At 39.6% G+C, this 24,016-nt stretch overlaps 1 protein-coding gene across 4 annotated transcripts in view; it reads right to left on the bottom strand.

Moving 5' to 3' along the window:
* Positions 1-24,016, bottom strand: part of frmd4a (FERM domain containing 4A) — a 210,806-nt gene that overhangs the window by 103,807 nt on the left and 82,983 nt on the right. Inside the window, exon 1 of one of the 4 annotated variants that reach the window (XM_073853764.1) lies at positions 16,960-17,026. The exons of the other annotated variants lie outside the window; for them this stretch is intronic. Within the exon in view, the coding sequence (XP_073709865.1) occupies positions 16,960-17,025 (66 nt within the window). The 5' untranslated portion in view covers position 17,026. Of the gene's footprint in view, positions 1-16,959; positions 17,027-24,016 lie in introns of those variants that run through there. 4 annotated transcript variants of the gene reach the window in all.

The following is a 24,016-nucleotide window of genomic DNA, read 5'->3' as shown; positions in this document are numbered from 1 at the left end:
CACCAGACAAGACTACACACACACATAAAGAGACAAAGGGAAAACACCCTCAAGCTGCCAACAAAATTACACACCGGGGATTGTTGCATGTGTGTTTATGTGAAACATCACCTATAACAGAGAACAGGTCTTGTTAAATAACAGTACTCAACGCCTGTCTGTCCTTCTCTGCTCTTCCGAACTAAGTCAAGCGTACAGAGACAACAATCTGGGCCCGTATTTATCAAGCTTCTGAGAATTAGCTGATTCATGACTTCGGCCAAAACACCCCAACTACACTGTCAAAAAAATGGTCAAAAAATTGTCCAAAGCTGTCACTGGGGCAGTACCTTTTTTAAAAAGGCATAATATGTACAATTTAAGTAGACAAATGTATACATTTGGTACCAATATGTACCTCTGAAAATGTAAAATACTTTTAACTGGCTGTGGCTCCACCACACACAAAAAAAGAGCATGTTGCACCGCTTGCGTGTCGCGACCGGCTCGCTTTCTTTTTAAGCGTTGTAGTGGAGGACTTTTATTATGCTTTTATTTTCATATTATTCATCCTATTTTTCATTTTTTAATTACAATCATAAGCTCATAAATCGTGATTCATATGGAGATCATCTTTTTCTGCTAACGTACAGAATTATGCTCTTTCTGTCTTTTGAGCAAAGTACAATGTCCAAGGACTTAAACATCATGTACTGAGAACAAGACATACGTTGTATGATTTCACTAGATTTGTGTTTAACTGTTTATGTTCTTAATCACTGACAGCTGAAGGCTATCTTCTAAATGACGTAGAAACGGATGATTGTACGTATTTCAGCATCTTACTATAAATGTGTTTTCAACCTTGTGATCGGGGCTCTTGGGTTTAGACTTCTAGCACCAGGGAGTGAGAGCCTATTCTGCAGAATATATAAAATTCAGACAAAGAAAATTCTGTCGACAGTGTGTCTGTGTGATCCTTGACTTTGACTCTTAGTGAGTATTATTTGATGCGGCTAAAATTCCACGACAATAATGGCGACGAGGATGCGGATTCCACAGCTGAAGACTCCAGAAGGTTTGGGAGAGACTGACTGATCACCCCTGAGACGAGAGGTCTCGGGCTCCGTACCCCAGGCCTAAGGGAAGGGAGAGTCTCAACCATTTCTGGAGTCAAAGCTGACGGAATCTGGAAAAGAACCGTTGTGGTGGCATCTGAATAGATAATACGGTAAGCGTTATTTCGTTCATGACCATGGGTCAGGGTAATTCGAAAGGGAGTACAAAGTCAATGGATCTGGAAAATGGTGTGTATGCTCGAGTGATCAAATCAAAGGGCACGGGGGCGTTGGAAAGCGTAAAATCTGGGAGAAAAGGTATGATTTTCCTCCTAAAGGAACACTGAGTGTAAAAGCACTCATTTTATTAAGGGAAAAATCATTGCGGATGGCAGAGAAATGAGAGCACAGAGTAAGATAAAGACCAAGGACGAACTGACTCAGACTAAGTCAGAGCTAAACATTAAGCAAATGTTTTTCCTACATCAGATTCATTACATGATGAACCTAACTTTCTTTTTTTTCCTTCTCCCTATGCACCTGCACGTACCCCACCTGGGGTACATTTCCAATACACAAGGGTACCGCTTCTGGACGATGACCTCCAACCCCCTCCACAACGTCGCCCTCCACCACGACCAGCTCAACAAACCGCACAGATACAACAGCCAGCACGACAAGCACTACCTGATTGCACCCCCGCCACCGCCGATGCAAGAACTGCCACGTGGACCAGAATCAGAACAAAGATGATGTTCAGATAAAGACGGAACGGGAGGCAAGGCCTAAGGAAACAGCAGAGATGCCGTTCACCAGACAAACAGCTAAATCCAGCATTCAAGCACCCATGATTCAAGTCGCAGGGCCGGAAGGTCAACCGATGCTGGTGTACAGGCCCTATGGATGGCAGGAAATACAGGAGATGGGAGGACACTTTTCCCCTGTTGAGGTAGGAGGAACAGTAATGGCCGAAGAATTAATTCAGTTTTGTCGAACTTATTCACCCAGAATCCAGGAAGTGAAAAAGATCCTGGAAAAGAGACACGGTTTCCGGCTGGGAACGAAAATGACGGAGAAATGGCCTGATGACAGTGCACCCACACACCCTGACTGGAACCACGACCACAACCTGCCTTATCGAAATGCTGTGGAACAAATCGCAAAGGCCCTCAAGGACATCTACCCGGTAACAGTAAACACTCAGAGACTGACTCAAACTAAGCAAAAGCCCGATGAACCGGTTGAAGAATATCTGAATCGTTTAACTACCGTATTTGAACAATGCTCAGGAATGTTGAAACCAGAGGGAGTAAACATCAACACGGGAGACGTAACATCATGGGAATCTTATCTCAAGCAGATGTTCCTGGGAGGACTTCAACCTGACATTTCAGCAAAGGTAAAACAAACCTGCATTGGGTGGGAGTCGGGAAAACTGGGCGAGGTTGTCACACATTCTCTGCACGCTGAACGCCTGCTAGATGAAGACAAATGAAAAAAGCAGAGAAAGGCGGACCAACAGTTATCTTTAGCTTTTGCCAAGATAGGAGAATGGACACAGCCACAACACAACCAGCGCAATTTCTCTTCGCAAGGACAACGTTTCCGAGAAAACGGACAGCAGAAAGAAAGGGAGAAGAGGAGAGGAAAACAGTGGCCGGAAGACCCAAAAGAAAGAGTTTGCTGGTATTGCGGGAAGAAAGGACATTTGAAATCCCAATGTTTCCATTTCTTGAAAACTCAAGGGACAGAGGAACTCCAAGCGGGCGCGGGAAACTTGCCGGCGTAAAAAGAAAGGGGCGACTGAAGCCAGGAGGGGGAAGGGGAGCATCGTACAGAGGCGGGTAAGTCCAATCTTGTTTTTTCTGCGGTTCAAATGCCATATTATCTGCTTGCTAATTCTGTTTTTTCTGATGTGTGTGATAGGGAAAGAAATGCTCTATGCAATGAAGGACTTGCTTTGCTTGATATTGATAAGAAATAATGGTTGAGGGACAGGTATTGTTGTTTATAGGTAGACTCTGGATGCAACTCACTCTGTCATACGCAAAGATGAATTCCCATTTGTCACCTTGAGTGGGCAGTTTAACTCATCTATGAGTGCTACGGGGCATATAGTGAGGGAAGAATTTACTGCTCCACTCTGTTGTATGCATGACGGTAACGAGTTTATGCATATGTTCCTCTTATCTGACGCGTGTCCGGTAAACCTCATGGGGAGGGATTTGATGTGTAAAATTAATGCTAGCATCTTACGTAACAACCAAGGCCTGAATATTTCTTGTTGGGATCCCAGAATGTCATCTATGTGTGTGTCTATGTTGTATGTGTATGAATGGGCCTGTGTATGAGTGAAGAGTTGCATGCTGAAGGGAAGATAAGATTGCCACAAACCAGCGAGGTCATTCCAGCTGATAACATGCATTGCACAGCTCATAGAAATGGTTCTCTGTAAAAACAGAAGGTTTGACTATAACCCATAAATGCTGGAATGACTCATGGTGTGTGGCACTCGTTCAAATTGACAGAAAAGCAAGAACAAATTTTTGATGTTGAAAATTCGGTACCCCATGTTTCCATTGCAAAAAATACCAGTCAGCCATGGGAAAAAGCAGGTAAATTTCCAAAGGCCTGTAGCGAGGCTGTTGATTGGGAAATGTTGTCAGATAACGTGCAGTTCTCAGAGCAGATAACGGCACACAGGAGAAGTTGTGTTTCTTTTTTCATTGCTGAGAGAGAGAGAGTTGTAATACAGAAAGCTGTTTCTGCAGATTCAAATTTACAAAACATTTTGCCAGCACACATGACGTGTGCTAGCATTGATTTACCGCAAGAGGTTCTTGACAAAGTACCTGACTACCTGTGGGCTAAAGATAAATATGATGTGGGTTTGATTAAAGGGTGTGAACCAGTAGTTATCACCCCAAAGAGTGATTACAGACCATGCAAACCTCAATACCCTCTGAAAAGGGAGGCGCTTGAGGGAACAAGGCCAGTATTTGAGGCCTTATTGGAGAAAGGGATAATTGTTCCCTGCCCAAACTCACCTGTGAGAACACCCATTTTTCCTGTACAAAAGGTCAGAGATGCAGGTCAGCCCACAGAGTGGAGGTTTGTTCAAGACCTCCAAGCAGTAAATGCTGCGGTGCAGATAAGGGCACCAAACGTGCCGAACCCTTACACAATTCTCTCACAGATACCAGCTGACGGCCAGTGGTTTTCTGTAGTGGATATTTCAAATGCATCTTTCAGTGTTTCCTGTCCATCCTGATAGCCAGTTTTCGTTTACTTTTACATTTGAGGGGTACAGCGAGAGCCCCACGATTTACATCTTTGCATTGCATTGTTCATTACAGAAACTTGTGTTGGATGATGATGTTGCTTTATTGCAGTACGTGGATGACCTCTTGGTGGCGGCACCGACTCAGCAGTCGTGCACAGACAACACCATACGGTTGCTCACTCATCTAGCTGAGGAGGGCCACAAGGTCAACCCCAAGAAGGTACAGTGCTCTGTCCAGAAAGTAACCTTTCTAGGACACGAAATTACACCAATGGGTAAGTCTCTCTCTCCAAAGAGAATAGAGGCGATAGCTAACATACCAAAACCCATTACAAAGAGACAAGTAATGTCATTTTTGGGTATGACATCTTATTGCAGGACTTTTATTGCTAACTATTCTGAGATGCAACAACCATTGCATGACATGATTTATGAAAAACCTTTAGCACCATCAGAGAAGATAAGATGGACAGAGAAGGCTGAAAGGGCATTTGTGGAACTAAAACAGACATTACAGCAGGCACCCACTTTGGGGTTGCCAGATCCTAAAAACCTTTTATTCAAACTGTGGATGAAAGAAATGGCTGTATGACATCTGTTTTGTTGCAAGAACATGGTGACAAGTTGAGACCAGTTGCATATTTTTCAGGTCGCCTTGATGCGGTGGCCAGGGGCCTACCAGGATGTCTCAGGGCAGTGGCACCTGCAGAGAAAGCTGTACAAGCCAGCAGTGAGTTTGTGGGTTACGCCAGCCGCGGCTGCTGGTCCCTCACTCTGTGTCTCATATACTGCTTGAACAGCGCACATCTCACTTGTCTGCAGCAAGGTGGCTGCGTTATTCCTGTGCATTGTTACAAATGTCTAATGTCACAGTTGAAAGATGTACAGTTCTGAACCCGGCGACATTGTTACCTACACCTGATGAAGGTACACCACACTGTTGTTTGTCTGCTCTACGGGAAGTATGTACACCAAGGCCTGACCTGGCTGACACACCCATACCTAATTGCACCCTCACATACTATGTGGATGGGTCCTCTTCCAGAGATGATAGAGGTATAAACAGGGTGGGGTGGGCAGTTGTGTCTGACTTTGAAGTTGTAGAATCCGGATGCTTACCACCTCACAAATCTGCACAGGTGGCTGAATTGCATGCACTAACACAAGCTTGTAAAATTGCTACTAATCAATCTATAACCATTTACATTGACTGCTTGTTTCTCTTTTAGAGGAAATTTTACTCCTTTCTCAAATAGCTGTGTGTAAATGCAAAGCACACACCAAGGAACAGGACGTGGCCTCGAGAGGCAATGCACGCGCGGACGCAGCGGCAAAGCAGGCATCTCTCATTTCTACTAACGTTGATTTTTCTCTTACACAGATTTCCCAGGAAAAGGAAGCTGAAACAGCACAGGAGTCACTAATAAGCATGCAAACATTTTCTCTCCCAACAGAAATAGCTCTATGGAAATCGTGTGGAGCTACCAAAACTCCTGAAGCGATTTGGATGGGTCCAAATCAAAAACCTTGCTTACCTAAACACTTTTATTCCCATTTTGCTAGGTTGACACATGGCTTAGACCATGTGTCCAAAGGAGGAATGGTGACAGCCATGGCACAAAATTGGTTCACAAAGGGTTTTTCTCCTGTAGCACAGAGACATTGCGAAAACTGTCATATATGTCTGGGTAATAATGTTGCAAGAGGGGTAAAAACCGCACCTGTGGGGCATCCCATTTCCTGAGGGACCATTCACACATGTAATGATGGATTACATTGAATTGACACCAGCAGAAGGTAAACGTTACTGTTTGGTGATGACAGACATGTTTTCGAAGTGGACTGAAGCCACGCCCACCAAACATGCAGACAGTGCTTGACAAGGCAGTGACAAAAATGTTGTTGAAAGACATTATTCCCAGATGGGGAATCCCAAACAAAATTTCCAGTGATAATGGAGCACACTTCACTGCTCAGGTGGTGAAAGATGTGGGTACATTTTTGCAAATCAATTTGACCAATCACTGCGCCTACCACCCACAAAGTGGAGGTGCAGTGGAAAAAGAGAATGGCACCATCAAGGCAAAACTAAGCAAAATGTGTGAAGAAACAAAATTGAATTGGGTTCAGTGCTTACCACTGGTACTCATGTACATGAGAATGAGGGTCAGAGACCGAACAAAATTGTCCCCTTTTGAAATACTTTTTGGAAGACCCCCACATATGGGGTGGGAACCACACAGGGCGACAGGTGATACCCTTCGAAATGAAAATGACATGTTGCAGTATTGTATTTCTATGTCTTCTATCCTTCAAAATATCTCAAAACAGGTTAAAGCAGCACTACCACGCCCCGCAGAGGGACCTTTGCACAACATCAAACCAGGAGATTTCGGTTTGGTGAAAAAACCTGAGGAGGAAATCCTGGAAGGCGAGACGGTGGGAGGTTTCAGGTTCTGCTGACGACTCACACCGCCATGAAGGTCGCGGAGCGTGCCACCTGGGTGCACGTTGCCCATTGCCGGAGGGTTGGTCCTGGACTGCAAGGTGTAAACCAAAGGGAGGACGGCTAGTCGACTGCTACGGACCACTTTTTCGTATTGGTGGGAACCACAGATACCTGTATACTGCAAGTTTATACGAAGAACGACACGAGAGAACTGCAACAGCTCACAAGGTATTGGAGGACGACTCCAGTATTCTGGGTTTGGTTTGGACACACGCACACGACATCTTTAATCAGGATAGCTTGGCACAACTGCACCGTGTGGTCCTACCAAACCCGAACCTACAAAGGAAATTAATCAACAAGGGCTCACGACCCCAACTCTAACTGTGCTCAGGGCTCACGACCCCAACTCTAACTGTGCTCAATCCGGAATCATCAAGGGCTCACGACCCCAACTCTAACTGTGCTCAATTTCTTCAAGAAAACTAACTATTTTTCTTCTTTCAAAAATGAGGTTCATGATCATATTATGTGTGTGCATTTTTGCTTTTACAACTGCACAGAACTCTATGTACACTATGGTTAAGGGTAATAACTAGAGCTACGTAACGATGACAGTAAATGAAGTTATGAATAAATCATAAAAAGGGAGGAGTGTAGTGGAGGACTTTTATTATGCTTTTATTTTCATATTATTCATCCTATTTTTCATTTTTTAATTACAATCATAAGCTCATAAATCGTGATTCATATGGAGATCATCTTTTTCTGCTAACGTACAGAATTATGCTCTTTCTGTCTTTTGAGCAAAGTACAATGTCCAAGGACTTAAACATCATGTACTGAGAACAAGACATACGTTGTATGATTTCACTAGATTTGTGTTTAACTGTTTATGTTCTTAATCACTGACAGCTGAAGGCTATCTTCTAAATGACGTAGAAACGGATGATTGTACGTATTTCAGCATCTTACTATAAATGTGTTTTCAACCTTGTGATCGGGGCTCTTGGGTTTAGACTTCTAGCACCAGGGAGTGAGAGCCTATTCTGCAGAATATATAAAATTCAGACAAAGAAAATTCTGTCGACAGTGTGTCTGTGTGATCCTTGACTTTGACTCTTAGTGAGTATTATTTGATGCGGCTAAAATTCCACGACAATAAGCTTGCCGCGTGGCTACGTTCAAGATAACGTTTTTGCACATGCTAAAGATGCGAAATGTGAATCACTCCTTATACAGAACATGTGAAGGGGACATTTCACAAGACTTTTTTAAGATGTCAAATAAAGTACGTATGTGAAGTTTTAGCTCAAAATACCATATAGATACTTTATTATTGCCACCTTGTAGGTGTGTGTCATTTTAAATGCAAATTATCTGATTTCGGCACTAAATTGCAATGCCGTGGTTGGATAGTGCAGATTAAGGGGGAGTATTCTGACATCACAAGGGGGGCCAAATTTCAACAACCTATTTTTTACATTTTCTAGGTTGAAACATTGAAGACACAATTACAGCACGTAAACATGGAAAAGTCAGATATGTTTCATGATATGCTTTCTTTAAAAGACCACAGACTGTGCTGTTAAATTAGTAAAATAAAGGTTGAGATGTCAAAGAACACAGACAATAAATAATAATTATACATTTTTGTGAGATTCACTACGTACAATTGAGTTTAGGAGTGTTGTTAGAGATGGGGCTTCATTTACAAAAAATTTTCTAATAATTGTACATTTTTGTGTGATTTACTTCATACAATTGAATTTAGGAGTGGCGCTAGAGATAGGGCTTCATTCACACATTTTTTCTAATAATTGTACGTTTTTGGACGATTCACTTCGTACAATTGAGTTTAGGAGCAACGTTAGAGATGGGGCTTCATATACACATTTTTTCTATTAATTGTATGTATTTGGCCGATTCACTTCGTAATATTGAGTTTAGGAGCGGCGTTAGAGATGGGGCTTCATTAAATTTTTTTCTAATAATTGTACATTTTTGTGCGTTTTTCTTCGTACAATTGAGTTTAGGAGCGGCGTTAGAGATGGGGCTTCATTTACACTTTTTTAATAATTATAATTTTTTTGCGATTCACTTCATACAATTGAGTTTAGAAGCGGCGTTAGAGATGGGGCTTCAATTACACATTTTTTCAAATAATTATACATTTTTGTGCGATTCAATTCGTACAATTGAGTTTAGAAGTGGCGTTAGAGATGGGGCTTTTTTTTACAAATATTTTCTAATAATTGTAAGTTTTTGTGCGATTCACTTCGTACAATTGAGTTTAGAAGTGGCGTTAGAGATAGGGCTTCATTTACACATTTTTTCTAATAATTATACATTTTTTGCGATTCACTTTGTAAAATTGAATTTAGAAGCGGGGTTAGAGGTGGGGCTTCATTTACAAATGTTTTCTAATAATTGTACGTTTTTGTGCGATTCACGTCTTACAATTGGGTTTAGAAGTAGCGTTAGAGATGAGGCTTCATTTACAATTTTTTTTAAAGTTATATTTTTTGGCCAATTTAACTTTATTTTGATTAAGGAGAAGACAGGAAAGTACAGGGAGCAGCAAGGGGGTTGGGATCGGCAAATGACCACAAGCCGGGAATCGGACTCGGGTCGCCGAAAGTGCAAAAGCACCACATGTCGGAGCGCTGCCCACTACACCTTCAGCTCCAACCATTTACACATTTTTTCTAATAATTGTACGGTTTTGTGCGATTTACTTTTTACAATTTAATTTAGTGGCGGGGTTAGAGGTGGGGCTTCATTAACACATTTCTTCTAATAACAATACGTTTTTGTGCGATTCACTTCGTACATATTAGCCTCCACGTAAAACACTCATGAATACCCCTGAGATCAGGCTGGATTTTCCATTACTTTATAATTCAATCATGTCTTTCAAGACACTGGGAAGAACTGGAGCAAAGTTTTCCCTGGGAACTTTTAAATGCTCGGACCCTAGAGAATTAACAAATAATAAACCCACCACCACCGGCACATCCTGTTAGTAACCACATGTGTGTCTTAAACTATATGTGATGGGTTCTAGAGGGATCCTAACCATTTCATTGGCTGTCAGATTAAGAGGCAAATGAATGTAAATTTGTGAATACATGAATACATAGAGGGGAAGTAAGAGAGAGAGGGGAAAGATTTCCTCCTTCTAATCCTTTCCAGGCATCATTCATTCAGTAGCTGGCCTAGATTAGGAATATTAAAAACCGTTTCTATTTATATCCCACTGGCAGAAGCCCGCAGAGTCATAGTGGGTTTAGATGGATCTGTGCGTTCATGCCTCATAATGGGACTGTAGGAGAACTGTTTTTATGACTAAATTCTGCACGAGATGGGAAAATGAAAAACTGATATATTCAGCACACTGTGTTTGTTGCTCCCACACCAAACAGCCCATTACATCCTGTGTAAGTGGGACATCCATAATACAATTTGAGAGTGGAGAGTACGCCTGGGGGTATAAACACTCATACACACACCTGGGCATTTTTTTTTTCAACATAACAGGCCATTTCAGCAAAGTCGAAACATGTTCCCATTCAAAACACATGTGGTCCCTGTAAATTAACCTGTCACATTCGTGCAAAATGAATTTAAACAATATAACAACACATACATAATCTCTAAACACCCTCAATAACACAAGTGATATCAGAATGTGTACTGTAGGGGATGGGGGGCGGTGGTTACACTCTTATAATGGAGTTCTGGGACTTTGGGGGTGTAAGGGACCCTGTTAAAACTGGATTTTATAATCTTAGCCAATGGCACGGTGTGCGTGTTTGAGAGATGATGTGGCTGTTATCTAGAGCGAGTTTCATAATCTAGCATCATTATTGCAAAATCCCCCACACCCACAAAATCCACACCAACGCTGTTCTGTTCCTCAGAGGTTCCCAAGATTTGAATCCAGTATAAAATCCTACTTTGGTATGAACGGAAGACGTTTAGATGGAGGGGAAGCGGTGTTGTAATACTTATTGTGGGAAAGGGTGGGGCTGAAAACATAAAATGTAACACGAATGACAGAAACCGCAAGTGCTGACAGCATTGATTTATTGGTCAGGATGAATAATACATTTTGGTGAAGTCGAGAATTGATACAATTAATAAATCTTAAACCACTTTAGTCTTCCTTGACTTAGTATATTTGTATATTCTTCATAGGGGTGGGCGATAAACCAAACCGGTACAAACTTGTCAACCGGAAGAGATTTTGGCCTATCATCTCTATCAAGGTTATGCACCCACGTCACGTTGCTGTGTGCATGGTCAAGAAAACTTTACATTTGTACACACATTTTAGCACCGCAGTTTTAAAACTAGGGTTGTGCCCATGGACGATATCATCGTGCATCGTGATGGGCAATGAGAGACACCATCGTGATGCCACGCCCCCGCCCCACTCCGCTACGAGTCGAAACACACTAAGGCCCAATCCCATTTCTCTGTCTTACCCCTTACCCCTACCCCTTAGTTTTGCACGTTCAAGAGAGCGAAAGGGCTATCCTAATTGGGCCTTACACTCACGTGAAAGTTCAAAACTAAGGGGTAGGGGGAAGACAGAAAAATGGAATTGGGCCTAACTCTCTTCTATAGACTATAGTTAATGTAAAATCTTTGCAGGAGTTGGTCTATAAATTAAATTGAAAATATAACTAATGCATATATGCTATTTTAAATACTGCAATCTATGCCAGAGACGTGACGTGTGTTAGTCTGTGAAAATATCCTGTCAGGCATTTGATCTTGACATTGTTAGAATCTCTTGACATGTAGATTTAACTTAAAATATTTAATTTTAAAATATTTAGATTTTGGTCTAAATAGCTAATTTTGCCCTTCATGACAACTGTGAGGGGGTGAATTTTTTTTGTAACCCATCCATTTGAATTAAAGGTGCAGTGGGTAAATTTTAGCCCTATCTAGTGGTGAGGTTGTGAATTGCAACCAACAGCTGAATCCACTGCTCACCCCTCGGTTTTGAAACACATAGAAAAGCTACGGTAGCCGCCACCGGAGAAACATGTCATCGTCGGAGACAACTTTTGTCCGTTAAGGGCTTCTGCAGAAAAATGGCGGCACAAAATGGCGACGTCCATGTAAGGGGACCCTTGGTGTATGTAGATAAAAAAGTCTCGTTCTAAGATAATAAACACATAACGGTTTATTATGAAAGGTCTTTATACACTCCTGATAATATAGTTTTGTCTAATATTTTGCATTTCTGTCAAGATATCCTTCTAAAAATTACACACTGCACCTTTAAATTACGCCTTAAATTCTGCATAATTAAGGGCGTGATTAATTGAGTGACACCACTGTCGAGCAATGCGGTTGTGGTTTCAGAAACCAGGCACCTCAGCTCCACCCATGATCCGCCCATTTTTTGTTATCCGAGGGTGAAGCGGTGCCATTATGGTGACGGCAAACACCGCCCACTTTGGGCTTTAAAAATGCATCTCAGAAACCTATGGGTGACGTCACAGACACATTGTTTTATACAGTCTTTGGTTTAAACGCAAGACTGTTTACTTTAACATTTAGATTTATCCATATGTGATCCTATTTAAAAATAGGATTTTTAAAATAAGAGTTCATCAAACTCTTATTTTAAAAATCCTATCAAAATTTCCATGACAAGGTGCTATTAATAATCCAATTGATATTTGTGGGAGACAAACATGGGAGTTTCCCTGTCTACTTTTTTTTCACAAATTGTAAAAAGTGCTATATAAATACATTTGAATTGAACTGAATTGACAAAGACCCTGAACACTAGACACGGAAAATAATTCTTCAAAACTACTCAAAACAAAAAAAACAGAGAACAGGAGGAAGTGTTTGAATGCTGTGTATTGTATATGAAACATGAAATAAAGAGCCTGCAGTTACTTCAGATTAAAATATTTAAACAATGTCTTTTGTTTGAGGTGCATTTACAATAAAAATCACTTAAGCAAATAGAAAACACAGAAGCGCTGCCAAGTACCCAAGCAAAGGCAAACACACACACAATCACACACACAATGGCTTTCTTGCTCACTAGTGACCGCCTTTCACCCTGTCCTTGAGTTAGCCGAGAGACTCACATATGTACAGACAAAGCACTGTGCAATTTTGTGTGTGTGAGAGACAGGGGCAATAAAATGGAGTCATGGCCAGCTTTGCCCTTTACAACACCTCATTGTTTCCATAGTCACCAGTGACAAACTACTGCCCATGCCCTATGCCACCAGAACCATTGAATCACAACCCCATTTACACACATGAATACACACCATACACCAAAAGACACAACTATACGTAAACAATTTGTGGGTTTATACTGCACCATGAAATGTAAAACTGTGGCACTACTATCAAAACACTGATCTTTTCATTTGATTATCTTGAACATCTCGGATCCACCTTATTTGTAATGTAAAAGTGGGCGCAGCATTTGTACATTTTAATATGTGTGGCTTCCTCTTTAAGTGGTACAATATCGCACACTGGTATTTCTAATCATATTTTTTTAATGAATGGTCGTAATTGTAAATACACAGTTTTGTAGCACGGACAGTTTTACTATTAACCTCTGAAAATCTTCTAGTTGTTTACCTACACCGGCTAATGAATCACAAGTGTTGCACATAAAAAAAAAAAACATATATGAAAATAAAAATGTTGACTTTTTTATCTCATGTTGTTCTAAACCTGTATGAGTTTCTTTTTTCTGATGAACACAAAAGAAGATATTTTTATAAATGATGGTAAGCACACAGCAGATAGTGACCATTGACTTTCATAGTAGGAAAAAAAAACGATGGAATTCAATGGGTACTGTCAATCTCTTACCCAGATTGTTTGATTGCTTCCACAAACATATTAGTGTATTTTTTGCTTTAATACAGTAAAAACAGGGTTCCCACACCTTATTTAACTTCAAATTCAAGGACCTTTCAAGGACTTTCCAGGTCCAATAACCTCAAATTCAAGGACTAAATGTGGGAACGCATTTCAAGTGAGAGCAAGGTTACATTGTGTTACCTTTTAAGATACATTGTTACAGTTCGCTTTTGAGGGAACCCGCGCTGCGTCACTGCGGTGACACTTTGGGGACGCTTCCAGGGATAAGTGCGTCTGAATGTGTATATCAAATTCAACCAATGGTGAGGCTTAACGACAAACAGGGCCGCCTTAACCTAATGTGAGGCCCTGGGGCTGAGAGGTTTTGTAGGCCCCCCATACCCTCGATTTATAGTCTTATTTTTTTTTTAAGTGTAATATTTAGGTAATCTACATCACAAAATGCATTAGTTTCTTTCGAGACATACAACAGTGAGTTTTCCCTCTTTGACCCAGAAAACACCATAATATCATTATTAACATATCACTGAGCCTACTTGAGCATAAACACAAGACACTTTATTTAACAACCACACACAGCAACTTGTGGTGATACTAAAACCAAAATGTGTGAAAGTATATATGTTTATAAGCTTTATGTTTATATAGTTTTTGGAATATACAAATTTGCAGAAAATTCATTGCCACTCACTAACCAAATGCTCAGCACAGTTTTAAAAATATAATAAGTTAAAGTTAGTTTTAAAGTGAAAATGCAAAGATAAGTCTTTATAGACAAAATCTTATTTTTTTAAACAGTTATTTAGTTTTTAGAATATTGAAGATATAGACTGCATTGTATTTAGTATTTATGCATACATAAGCATGTAAAACGAACAAGCATGAAAATGCACAAAACAGACAGGGAACATACCTGTATATATCTTTAGATAAGGAGATTATAAATATGAATGGTGCTATCAGGGGATGATCATTTGAGATGGTCTTGTCTCTCTTTACTTTCAAAGACTTGCACCTTTACCGTTGCGTCTCTTTGTTGTTTTTCTAATCTAAACCAACAGATGTGTGTACTGTGAGCTAACGCCGCGTCAAACTACATCGCTCCAGCTGCGCACGCGTCACTGATATAAACGCGAGTAAACTTAAACTTTATAACAACTAACAGCATTATGTGCGGGAACTCTTTTCTCTATTTGGCGGCACAGTTTCTTGCGCACGGTTGGAAAGACTTCTGCATGCCAGAGACTCGAGCACAGAGAGAGAGAGAGCGCGCGCGCGCGAAAAAGAGAGAGAGCGAGCACGCGCGCGAAAGAGAGAGACCTGCACCTCACTGGTCTAACATGCAGGAATGCCAAGTTGACAACGGGCACTTAATACAATACGCGGAATAGAAAAATCTGACTGTTACTACGTCTGACATTTTATTTCACGGTAAGTTACCACGGACCAATCAGCAGACATGTAACGTGCAGAATGATTGACAGAAAACCTGACAAGTTACAAAACAAAATGACATTTTCCGGTCATCATGAACGCGAACATTGGAGGCCCCTGAACTTCGGAGGCCCCTGGGCTTCAGCCCAGGTAAGCCCGTGCATTAAGGCGGCCTTGACGACAAAGACAGGGTGACATTGTATATTGCCAAAGATGATATTGCCAAAGATGGTATTACAGGGAAGTATGGCAAGGGAGATGCAGCGTCTCGTTCCCTTCTCAGGGAACAACAGTTACATAGAGACGTTTTCATGTGTCAAATACAACTATATGCAAAAAAGCATTTTGGCATGAATCAACATTTGCATACAGAAGATATAAGCATTTAAAGCGAACAGTTTAGCACGTGTGCTTAAAAGTCTAAAAGTATTATACTTCACTACACAGGGAATAATATGGATTTTTTCCAGAAAACTTCTAACATAAAATAGATTCAAGCACTTTCAATGGCCTGTATCTATGTATGTATATTTTCAAAAACTTCCCAGGGCCTTGAATTTTTCCCCCAGATTCACAAACTTTCAAGAATTCTAAGTACCTGTGGGAACCCTGTAAAATACAAATAAAAAACATACCTTTTAAATAACCCTTTAAATACTGTACAATACAAATCAAAAGATACAATCTCCAGTGGCTCAAACAAATTCTTATTTGCCAAAAGGGACAGTTATAATAAATGCAAATATAAAATGCTTTTAAATTAGACCCCACCCTATAAAAAATCTTTGCTGCCTTACATTTTTTTGTTGAATCAACTCAGATTTACAAGTCATGTCAACTTATTATTATTTATCTTGACAAGAGATGAGTTGCTACAACTTATAAAAATGAAGTTGAAAACAGTCAACTTCATTTTATAAGTTATAACAACTCATCTGTACTGTAGTTATAACAACTCATCTCTAGTCAAGATAAAATATTAAGTTGAAATGACTTGTAAATCTGAGTTTAATTAAAGGCAGCAAAGAATTTTTTACAGTGCATTCATGGAAAAAATATATTTCATCATTTACTCAAGACATGTTACCTCAGAAAATGTACACTAAGGTTTTTAAAGTAAAATGAATCATTTCCAAAAATCACATCAGACCCATTCTAATAGATTTTACGTCAGAAGATTAAAATAAAAGGATAGTCCAGGGGTTTGTAAAAATAACCAGAGCACTGATCTTACACTTCCTGTTTAAGCTGTAGGGTGGAGAGAAAACAGAAGAGCTGGGTGTAGTTAACTATGCTTAGTTACAGTAATATGGCGGTTTTTGTTGCCAAATCATTACCAGATTTGTTCTGTTTGGTTGCTTATGGGCCTTTTAATTGTTTTATCATCAAAAAAGGTTTGAGTTTGTATGAACAACAAAAACACTATTGGCAAGTACCACTAAATATGTACACACAGATGTGCACACAAAAAACATACATAGTCACAACAACATGTGTGCAAAGATACAAACTAAACAGAAAAATATGTAATGTATAAGCACACAAGAAAGTACACTTAAAGGCATGCACGCACAACCAAATGACGCACACGGCATGCACTTTTACCATTAAGATTATTGATATTCCTCTAACTAAAGTATCAAATACAAGAGCATCCGATTGTAGTTTATGTAGTTTTGAATCACCAGCTAAAACTAAAAAATTTCAGTGCACTTAAAATCATAAAAATTACTTTTTCATAAAACGTGCATGCACATCTGCACATACACTCGCTGAAAGCTTCAACATCACCTTCATATCCTTATTCTCAATAATAGACATGTGAGGGATTATAGACAAGAAGGTAAGAAAGAAAATTAAATATGACTTACAAACACATCCATTAGCATGTGCTCCAGTGTCGTCTCCAAATCATCCATGCGTGCTGCCAGAGTCATGTTGACAATATCCAACCTAACCCAACATAAACTGTCTTTTACTAAACTACACCTAAAGAACCTTACAAACGTTCATATTAAGTTTGGTGACGTCGTTTAGATAAAAGTGTCAGCTCTTCTAGACCTGACAACTTGAATTGTTGACCGGATAAATCCTTTATGGTTGTTCTCCGTAAGCCACTTTGTATCTGCTAAATGATTACATCTAAAACCTTTCAATACTCAACCAAAATACACATCCAGATCTTTCCAAAAGTTGTCTCGTCCATTCCAAGAAACATTCAGATTCTTTAGGATAAACTTTGAGGTTAAAGCATTGAAGAGCAAGCAGAAGAAATATTATATTATCAATGCTCTATGCAAAGAGATTTCTGGATAACAGAGGACCACAACAAACGCAATGTCCCCAGGCTTTGATGTCTATTAGTATGTCCCGGTATTGCAAATGTCCACTAACTGCTGTCAAGTGAAGACTTTCAAATCTTTAGTTCGGTTTCTAAAGACCCCACACCATAGCGCAACCACTTAAACAACTATCTCTGTCTGAAGCCGTAGACACTCTCTCACACACAAGACATCACTGGCACAGTCCTACAACTCTTCATAACTTCACTATTGATGACCGTCTGTGTATGTGTGTGGGTCACTGTGTGTCCGCCTTTTCCTGGGGGCAGAGGACCCACAGTGGACCTCATTGTGTAGGCTACTGGAACCCATGAGGAAGATGAGGTCCGAGAGGGTGTCTGTGTCTAATGCCCGTCTCATTCACACAGACCTTCTAATCAATGCAGCTTTGTGTTGTCTATTAATGAAGGGCCAAGAATGTTCCTCAGATATCCTGAACACAAAACGCGGCAATGTGTCGAATCTTATGTAAGTGATGGATGTTGGAAAAGCGCATTGCTGTTTACGGCTATTTATTTGTCCCATGCAATATGATGCCCTTACTGCTCTCAATGTGAGGTAGATGTTCATACAGAGAGCTTGATTGTGTTCATGTGCTTGTCTTTGTCGTGAGACAGAAGGATGTAATTACAAATAGCAGGATGTGACTTCATTTAAGTCACGATTTAAACTTTACCACACACATACACTTACAGATGTTTTACACTGTTAGCTTATCAAACAGGACTCGTCATGTGTGTTATATTAGCTCACCTTGAGCAAAAGTAAGGCTATGAAATGTTCCATATGTGACCCAGGACCACAAAACCAGTCATAAGTAGCTCTGGTATATTTGTAGCAATAGCCAGCAATACCTTGCATGGATCAAAATTATCGATTGTTTTATGCCAACAAATCATTAGGCCAGAAACATTATTAGAATAAGAACATGAATCTAAAGGTTTACAGTTATTTCATTTTATTGCATGCACAACCTGCACAAACCTTTTAAGCTGCAAATTCACACAATATCAAGACCTTTTCGCAAGGTACAACCACACACCAATTCTATTATGAGGGACAAAATATATATAAATTAATATATATATTAATTTACTGATCTGTCTTCAGTACACATGATGGTAAAGTTCAGTGTGAGAGGAACTTTTGAGGAACTTTCAGTCATCTTACAGCCAATATGACATCACTGTGATGACACCATGAACACATGTGACTATAACACGATGTCAGCACTGATCTATAACATATAAGAGCGCTCTCTGAACTACTGTATGACCCATGTGAAGATCAGATTCACACACACAGCTACAAGTGACAACTCATTTCATTGATCTATTGATGATCCTTTGACACTTAAGAGGCTGTTTACACTTGGCATTAACATGCGTTTTCGTCGATCGGATCACAAGTGGACGACGTTAATGCCAGGTGTAAACAGTGTTCAAAAAGTTTTGAGCTCGTCCACTTTCGACCACTTTCAACCACATCCAGAGGTAGTCGAAACCCCTTTCGATCGGATGGCTTTGGAGTTGCGGAACGCACATGTGGTTGAATGTGTTCGAACAGCCACACGTGACCGCCTTCTCTCCGCCCATTTATCTAATCTGAGGTATTAAACACAAGTTTTACGTCTTTTTTGACTTCTGGCGTGAACATACGGTGAACAGCGCTATTTGTAGCCATTCGTTGATAAAACTAAGCGGCTGATATCCGTAGTTTCGTTTTGAAAGTGTGAAAGTTGCGCGATCGTATTTCATCAACTGCGCTGAAAATTCAGAGAAAGCTCTTACATACACACATACAAAACACTTGCATCATGTTTACTTGCTAAACAGGCAGCGGACTCCGACATAATATTAGTTTGCGTCCATATAAACTCATCTTGCCCATCGTCTCACAGACCACCCCCTCACAGTATTCAGCACAGAAGCGGTCGAAAGTGGACAAAAGAGACGGATTTAAATACCAGGTGTAAACGTAATGTGTCTCTCTCGTCCACTTGTGATCCGATCGATGAAAACACATATTAATACCAAGTGTAAACAGCCTCTAAGATTTAGTCTGGATCATAATGACCCCCTGGGGCAGCTTATCTTTTGGGGTCAACATCCTGTTGTGTATTATGCAAACTGAAATTCAGCTGTTTTCGTGCATTGAGCATGAATGTCTTTTTCGTGACACTTGCACAAATTTCTATAAATAGTTTCTTGTGTCTGTGGCACAACTTTATTTTTCGTTTCATTTTATGTATTGTTTTCTTATTGTCTTTCCTATTTTCTTACCATTGTCGCTTGGGGTTGGGGAATCACTTTCTGTTACATTTTTAAGGAGGTCGCACACCGGACGCGCATCTCAGCGCCGCGCCATTCAAAAAAAAATCGAACACATTGTTTTTTATGACTATACGCACACCGACAGCTATGACTCAGAAAGTTGCTCAAATCCCTGTCGTGCGTGTAGCTGGGTGCTGCGGACAGGTGCCACTTGTCGTCGCCAGTGTGCGTATACTCATAGAAATCAATGTGTTCGATTTTTTTAGAACGGAGCGGCGCAGCGCTGAGCTGTGCGACCCCCTTAACCCCAACTCCACGCGAGAATAGTTTTAAAAGCGGAAGAAAAACATGTAGAAACCAATACATAAAAGTACATCTTAACCCAAACCCCAAATCTAACCCCAAGCGACAATGACTTAAAGATACGGTGGAAAATGATAAAACAATACATAAAATGACACAAAAAACAAAGTCGTGCCACGGACATAAGAAACTATTTATAGAAATTGGTGGGAGTGTCACGAAAAAGACATTCGTGCTCAAGGCACGAAAAAGCTACATTTCGTGCCATAGACACAAATTAATTAATAAAATTTTGCGTGACTATAACATGACTTTCTGTGAGATCATGTTGGTATAATGGTGCATATTTAAAATTTTTCAAACTATTTAAACATTATTTCTCATTTTAATCACAACATTTAATTATATAAATATAACCATTTATATGTTAATATAAAATAAATATAAATGAGGCAAATGGTTTCTGATCCTGCCCATACCCAAAACTAAACATTTTAGAGTGGCATTTTATAGTGGCCAACCTAAGTCACACCTGTGCAATAATCAGCATCTTGATATGCCACGATCTGTGAGGTGGATGGATTAAGGAGAAGATTAAGACAGATTTGTGAACAATATTTGAGAAAAATAGGCCTTTTGTGTATATAGAAAAGAGTTTTAACAATTGTGTTGCGTTTATAATTTTGTTCAGTGTATTTCATATTTTTGCACATCTTACTATTTTACTTTTGACTCATTATCATCTCTTCAAATGTTGCATGATAGAGTAACCATACGCCATTTCCAACACATCACCTCTGACTTACAGCATAAAGTACATTGATAGTCAACTTTTTTGCCATTTTTTCTAATGCATTACAGTAAAATGTCCCCTTACCTTAAATGGAAACATAGTGAAATCGAGTTTTTAGGCTGGGAAGACACTCCTCTTCACTGTCTAATGAATTACAGTATTGACTCAAAGCTCCTGCTGTTCATGTTCAATGTCACAGCCAGTATCCCAGTCTGTCTGACCACATTTTTTGATTACACTCAGCCATTTTCCAGACATCCAAAGAGCTCTGACCTTACTCTGACTCTCAAAGTCCACTCAATAACAAATTCATTTCACAAGCCAGTCTGAAATTTCTCTTCCGGACCCTTCAGAACATATGCAAACATGACCCACAGCGTCTCTCACACGCTCTTAACGCTGACACCAGAGAAAGACTTAGTGGTGATCCTGACCTAAAGCCTCTTTCCTTTACTGACAAACATCAGTCACCCAATCTGCTGTGGGATTGCTCAACTTCAAGTCTTTATGATAATCTAGTCCCTAGATGTGACTCAGTAACCATCCTTTAATGCAATTCTACAGCTTTTCCTACTTTAAGCAAACATCATATATGTCTAATCAGTTTGAAATGTAACAGCACAACAAGCCACATTCATGTCTGTATATAGGACAAACAGTGTAGGATTAGTCACACACCAATGTTAAATACTAAAACGTTATTTTGAACAATAGTAAGTGTCATGCATTTGAATGTCTATGTGACGCCCTTTCAAATCACATACAATAGATGATGGAAAGACTTTGATCGTGAATCGTGATATTTACTGTACAGTCAAGTGTATGCTGTCTCTCTGACATTGCCATGACATCACTTACTGTTAGATTAATCTCCATCTGTTTAACACCAGCCTGTCCCACATGACCAGGGTAGGTGGGGTAATATTTACATTGGCACATACACAGACACACTGCACATTTTGCCAACAAAGATCTCACTGTTTTCACTTGAGATCAGCTTAAATGTGCCAACTGTCAACAAAAAGTACAATGACAACTTTTCCTGAAGATATTCTTATTTTTTGAAATTGATATTTTGTCTTAATACTCCTACTGGAAAAAAACAGCTAAGACCAGCATAAGCTGGTAGCTGGTTTTAGCTGGTTTAAGGTGGCAGTAGCTGGTTTAAGCTGGTCCTCCCAGCCTGGCAAACCAGCTTAAAAGGTGACCAAAACACAGCTAGTCCAGCTTAAAGAGTAACCAAAACACAGCTAGACCAGCTTGCTACACCAGCAATACCAGCTAAAACCAAGCTGGGAGACCAGCTTATGCTGGTCTTAGCTGGATTTTAAAAATAACCGTGTCCGTGTGGACTAGGCCTTAGAGTGGCCTTTTATTCCGGCCAACCTAAGGCACACCTGTGCAATAGTCATGCTGTCTAATCAGTATAAATGTTTTGGTTTTGCTGAACACAAAGGAATTGTAATCAAGCAGGAAACAGGAGCACCGTTGACTTTCAAAGTAGGAAAGAAAACTACTATGGAAGTCAATGGTGCTCAAAAAAGATTTGGTTACAAACATTGCTTAAATATCTTCCTTTGTGTACAACAGAACAAATAAATTGATAGAGGTTTGTAACAACATGAGGGTGAGTAAATGATGACAGATATTTCCTTTTTGGGTGAACTATATTTTTAAAATCAATACTGCTGTTATTTTTTATTGAAGAGGTAAGGACAATATTTTCAGCCTTAACCCATATCTTTCATCTTTGACAGTGTGCTCTTTCTTTCTCCTCCCTCTTTCTCTCTTTCAGCTTGCATGTCTAACAGCAGGATTAATCTTAAGAGGGACTCCACTTTAACCCCATAAATAGTCTTTAGGTCAAGAAACTAAACCAAAGACTACAAAGCTTTCACTTATCTCTGTGGTTCATAACCAATACGACAAACTACTGGACACTTGTTCTTTGCATCAATACTGTTTTATTTTCATTATATTATGCACAACCAAAATGCACATTTTAAGTGATCCACCAGACAAAAAATAACAACACGTACCAAAGCTGAACATTTGACATTGAGGCTTGTGTTAGTGTGTGTGTGTGTGTGTGTGTGTGTGTGTGTGTGTGTGTGTATACACTGGCCTGGCTGAATTTGTGAGAGAGACAAAATCTCCACATGTCAAAAAGCATCTTTTTATATTTTATGTGGCTATCATTAGTAAAATAATTTTGGTTAAACTTTATTCTAATGGTCTCCATTTCCAACTTGATCTCGTGAGAATACGTGTGTGTGTTACAGTACGTAAAGTGTGGTTGTACCACACGTCACATACCTGTACATTTACATCGAGGGGCAACTTTCTATCTCTTGGAAGTGACTTAAACTGCAATTCATTAACGGGACGCTATAGACTAGCTTCAAAAGGGAGTCAATCCCCATAGACCTCCTAATTTAGGTCCATCCACATCCCGTTTTTGGAGATGTGCGGTGATGCGCTGCCAAGATGGCAACAGCAGGTTTCGCCAACTATTGGCTTCAAAAAAGTTCTTAACAAACTTATGGGTGACATTACGGACACTACATCCATATTTTTACAGTCTATGGTTTTCATACACGGGTGATTCTCACGAAAACTTGGTTTTAAAAATGTCAAGCATGAAAATGTAAAAATTGCTTAAATTTACTTTTTTTCCCACCAGACATTGAAAAACAAAGTCTGGAGTAAATGGGACCATTAATTTAAAAACTTTTACTTATCATTTAACACTTTTTGTAACATAATTTAAAAAATTAGTCCTAAAAAATCTCATTACCGCAACAGTCAGAAAACATCAACACTGCCATATTTTCAAAATGACATGACAAACCTGAAGGAACATAATTTGGAGATTCTGCACATGCATTTAAAATCAAAGTATTATGCTTCTATTAATTAAATTAACATTTAATAAGCATCTGTTGTGGTAATGATAATCAAAATGTCGTGTAAGCATTCTGACAAGACAATATTTCAAATTAACTGTAAAAAAATGATCTTACCTGGTAGCCATCTTGAAGTAACTGGTCCATGTGCTTGGTCACTCAAAATCAAACTTTATTAAAATTCTGTATGTGTGCTTAAACTGTTCTCAAAAAGTGTTGCGGAGGATGAGAACATCAGGCATGGACACATCATTTTCCTAATTTTTCTTCATTATTATTATACATGAATATTCAGTAAATATTTTTTCTGT

This window comes from Misgurnus anguillicaudatus, chromosome 15, assembly GCF_027580225.2.
Source record: "Misgurnus anguillicaudatus chromosome 15, ASM2758022v2, whole genome shotgun sequence".
Taxonomy (NCBI): domain Eukaryota; kingdom Metazoa; phylum Chordata; class Actinopteri; order Cypriniformes; family Cobitidae; genus Misgurnus; species Misgurnus anguillicaudatus.
Note: the sequence above shows the minus strand (reverse complement) of the source record. Positions and strands in the feature narration are given on the sequence as shown.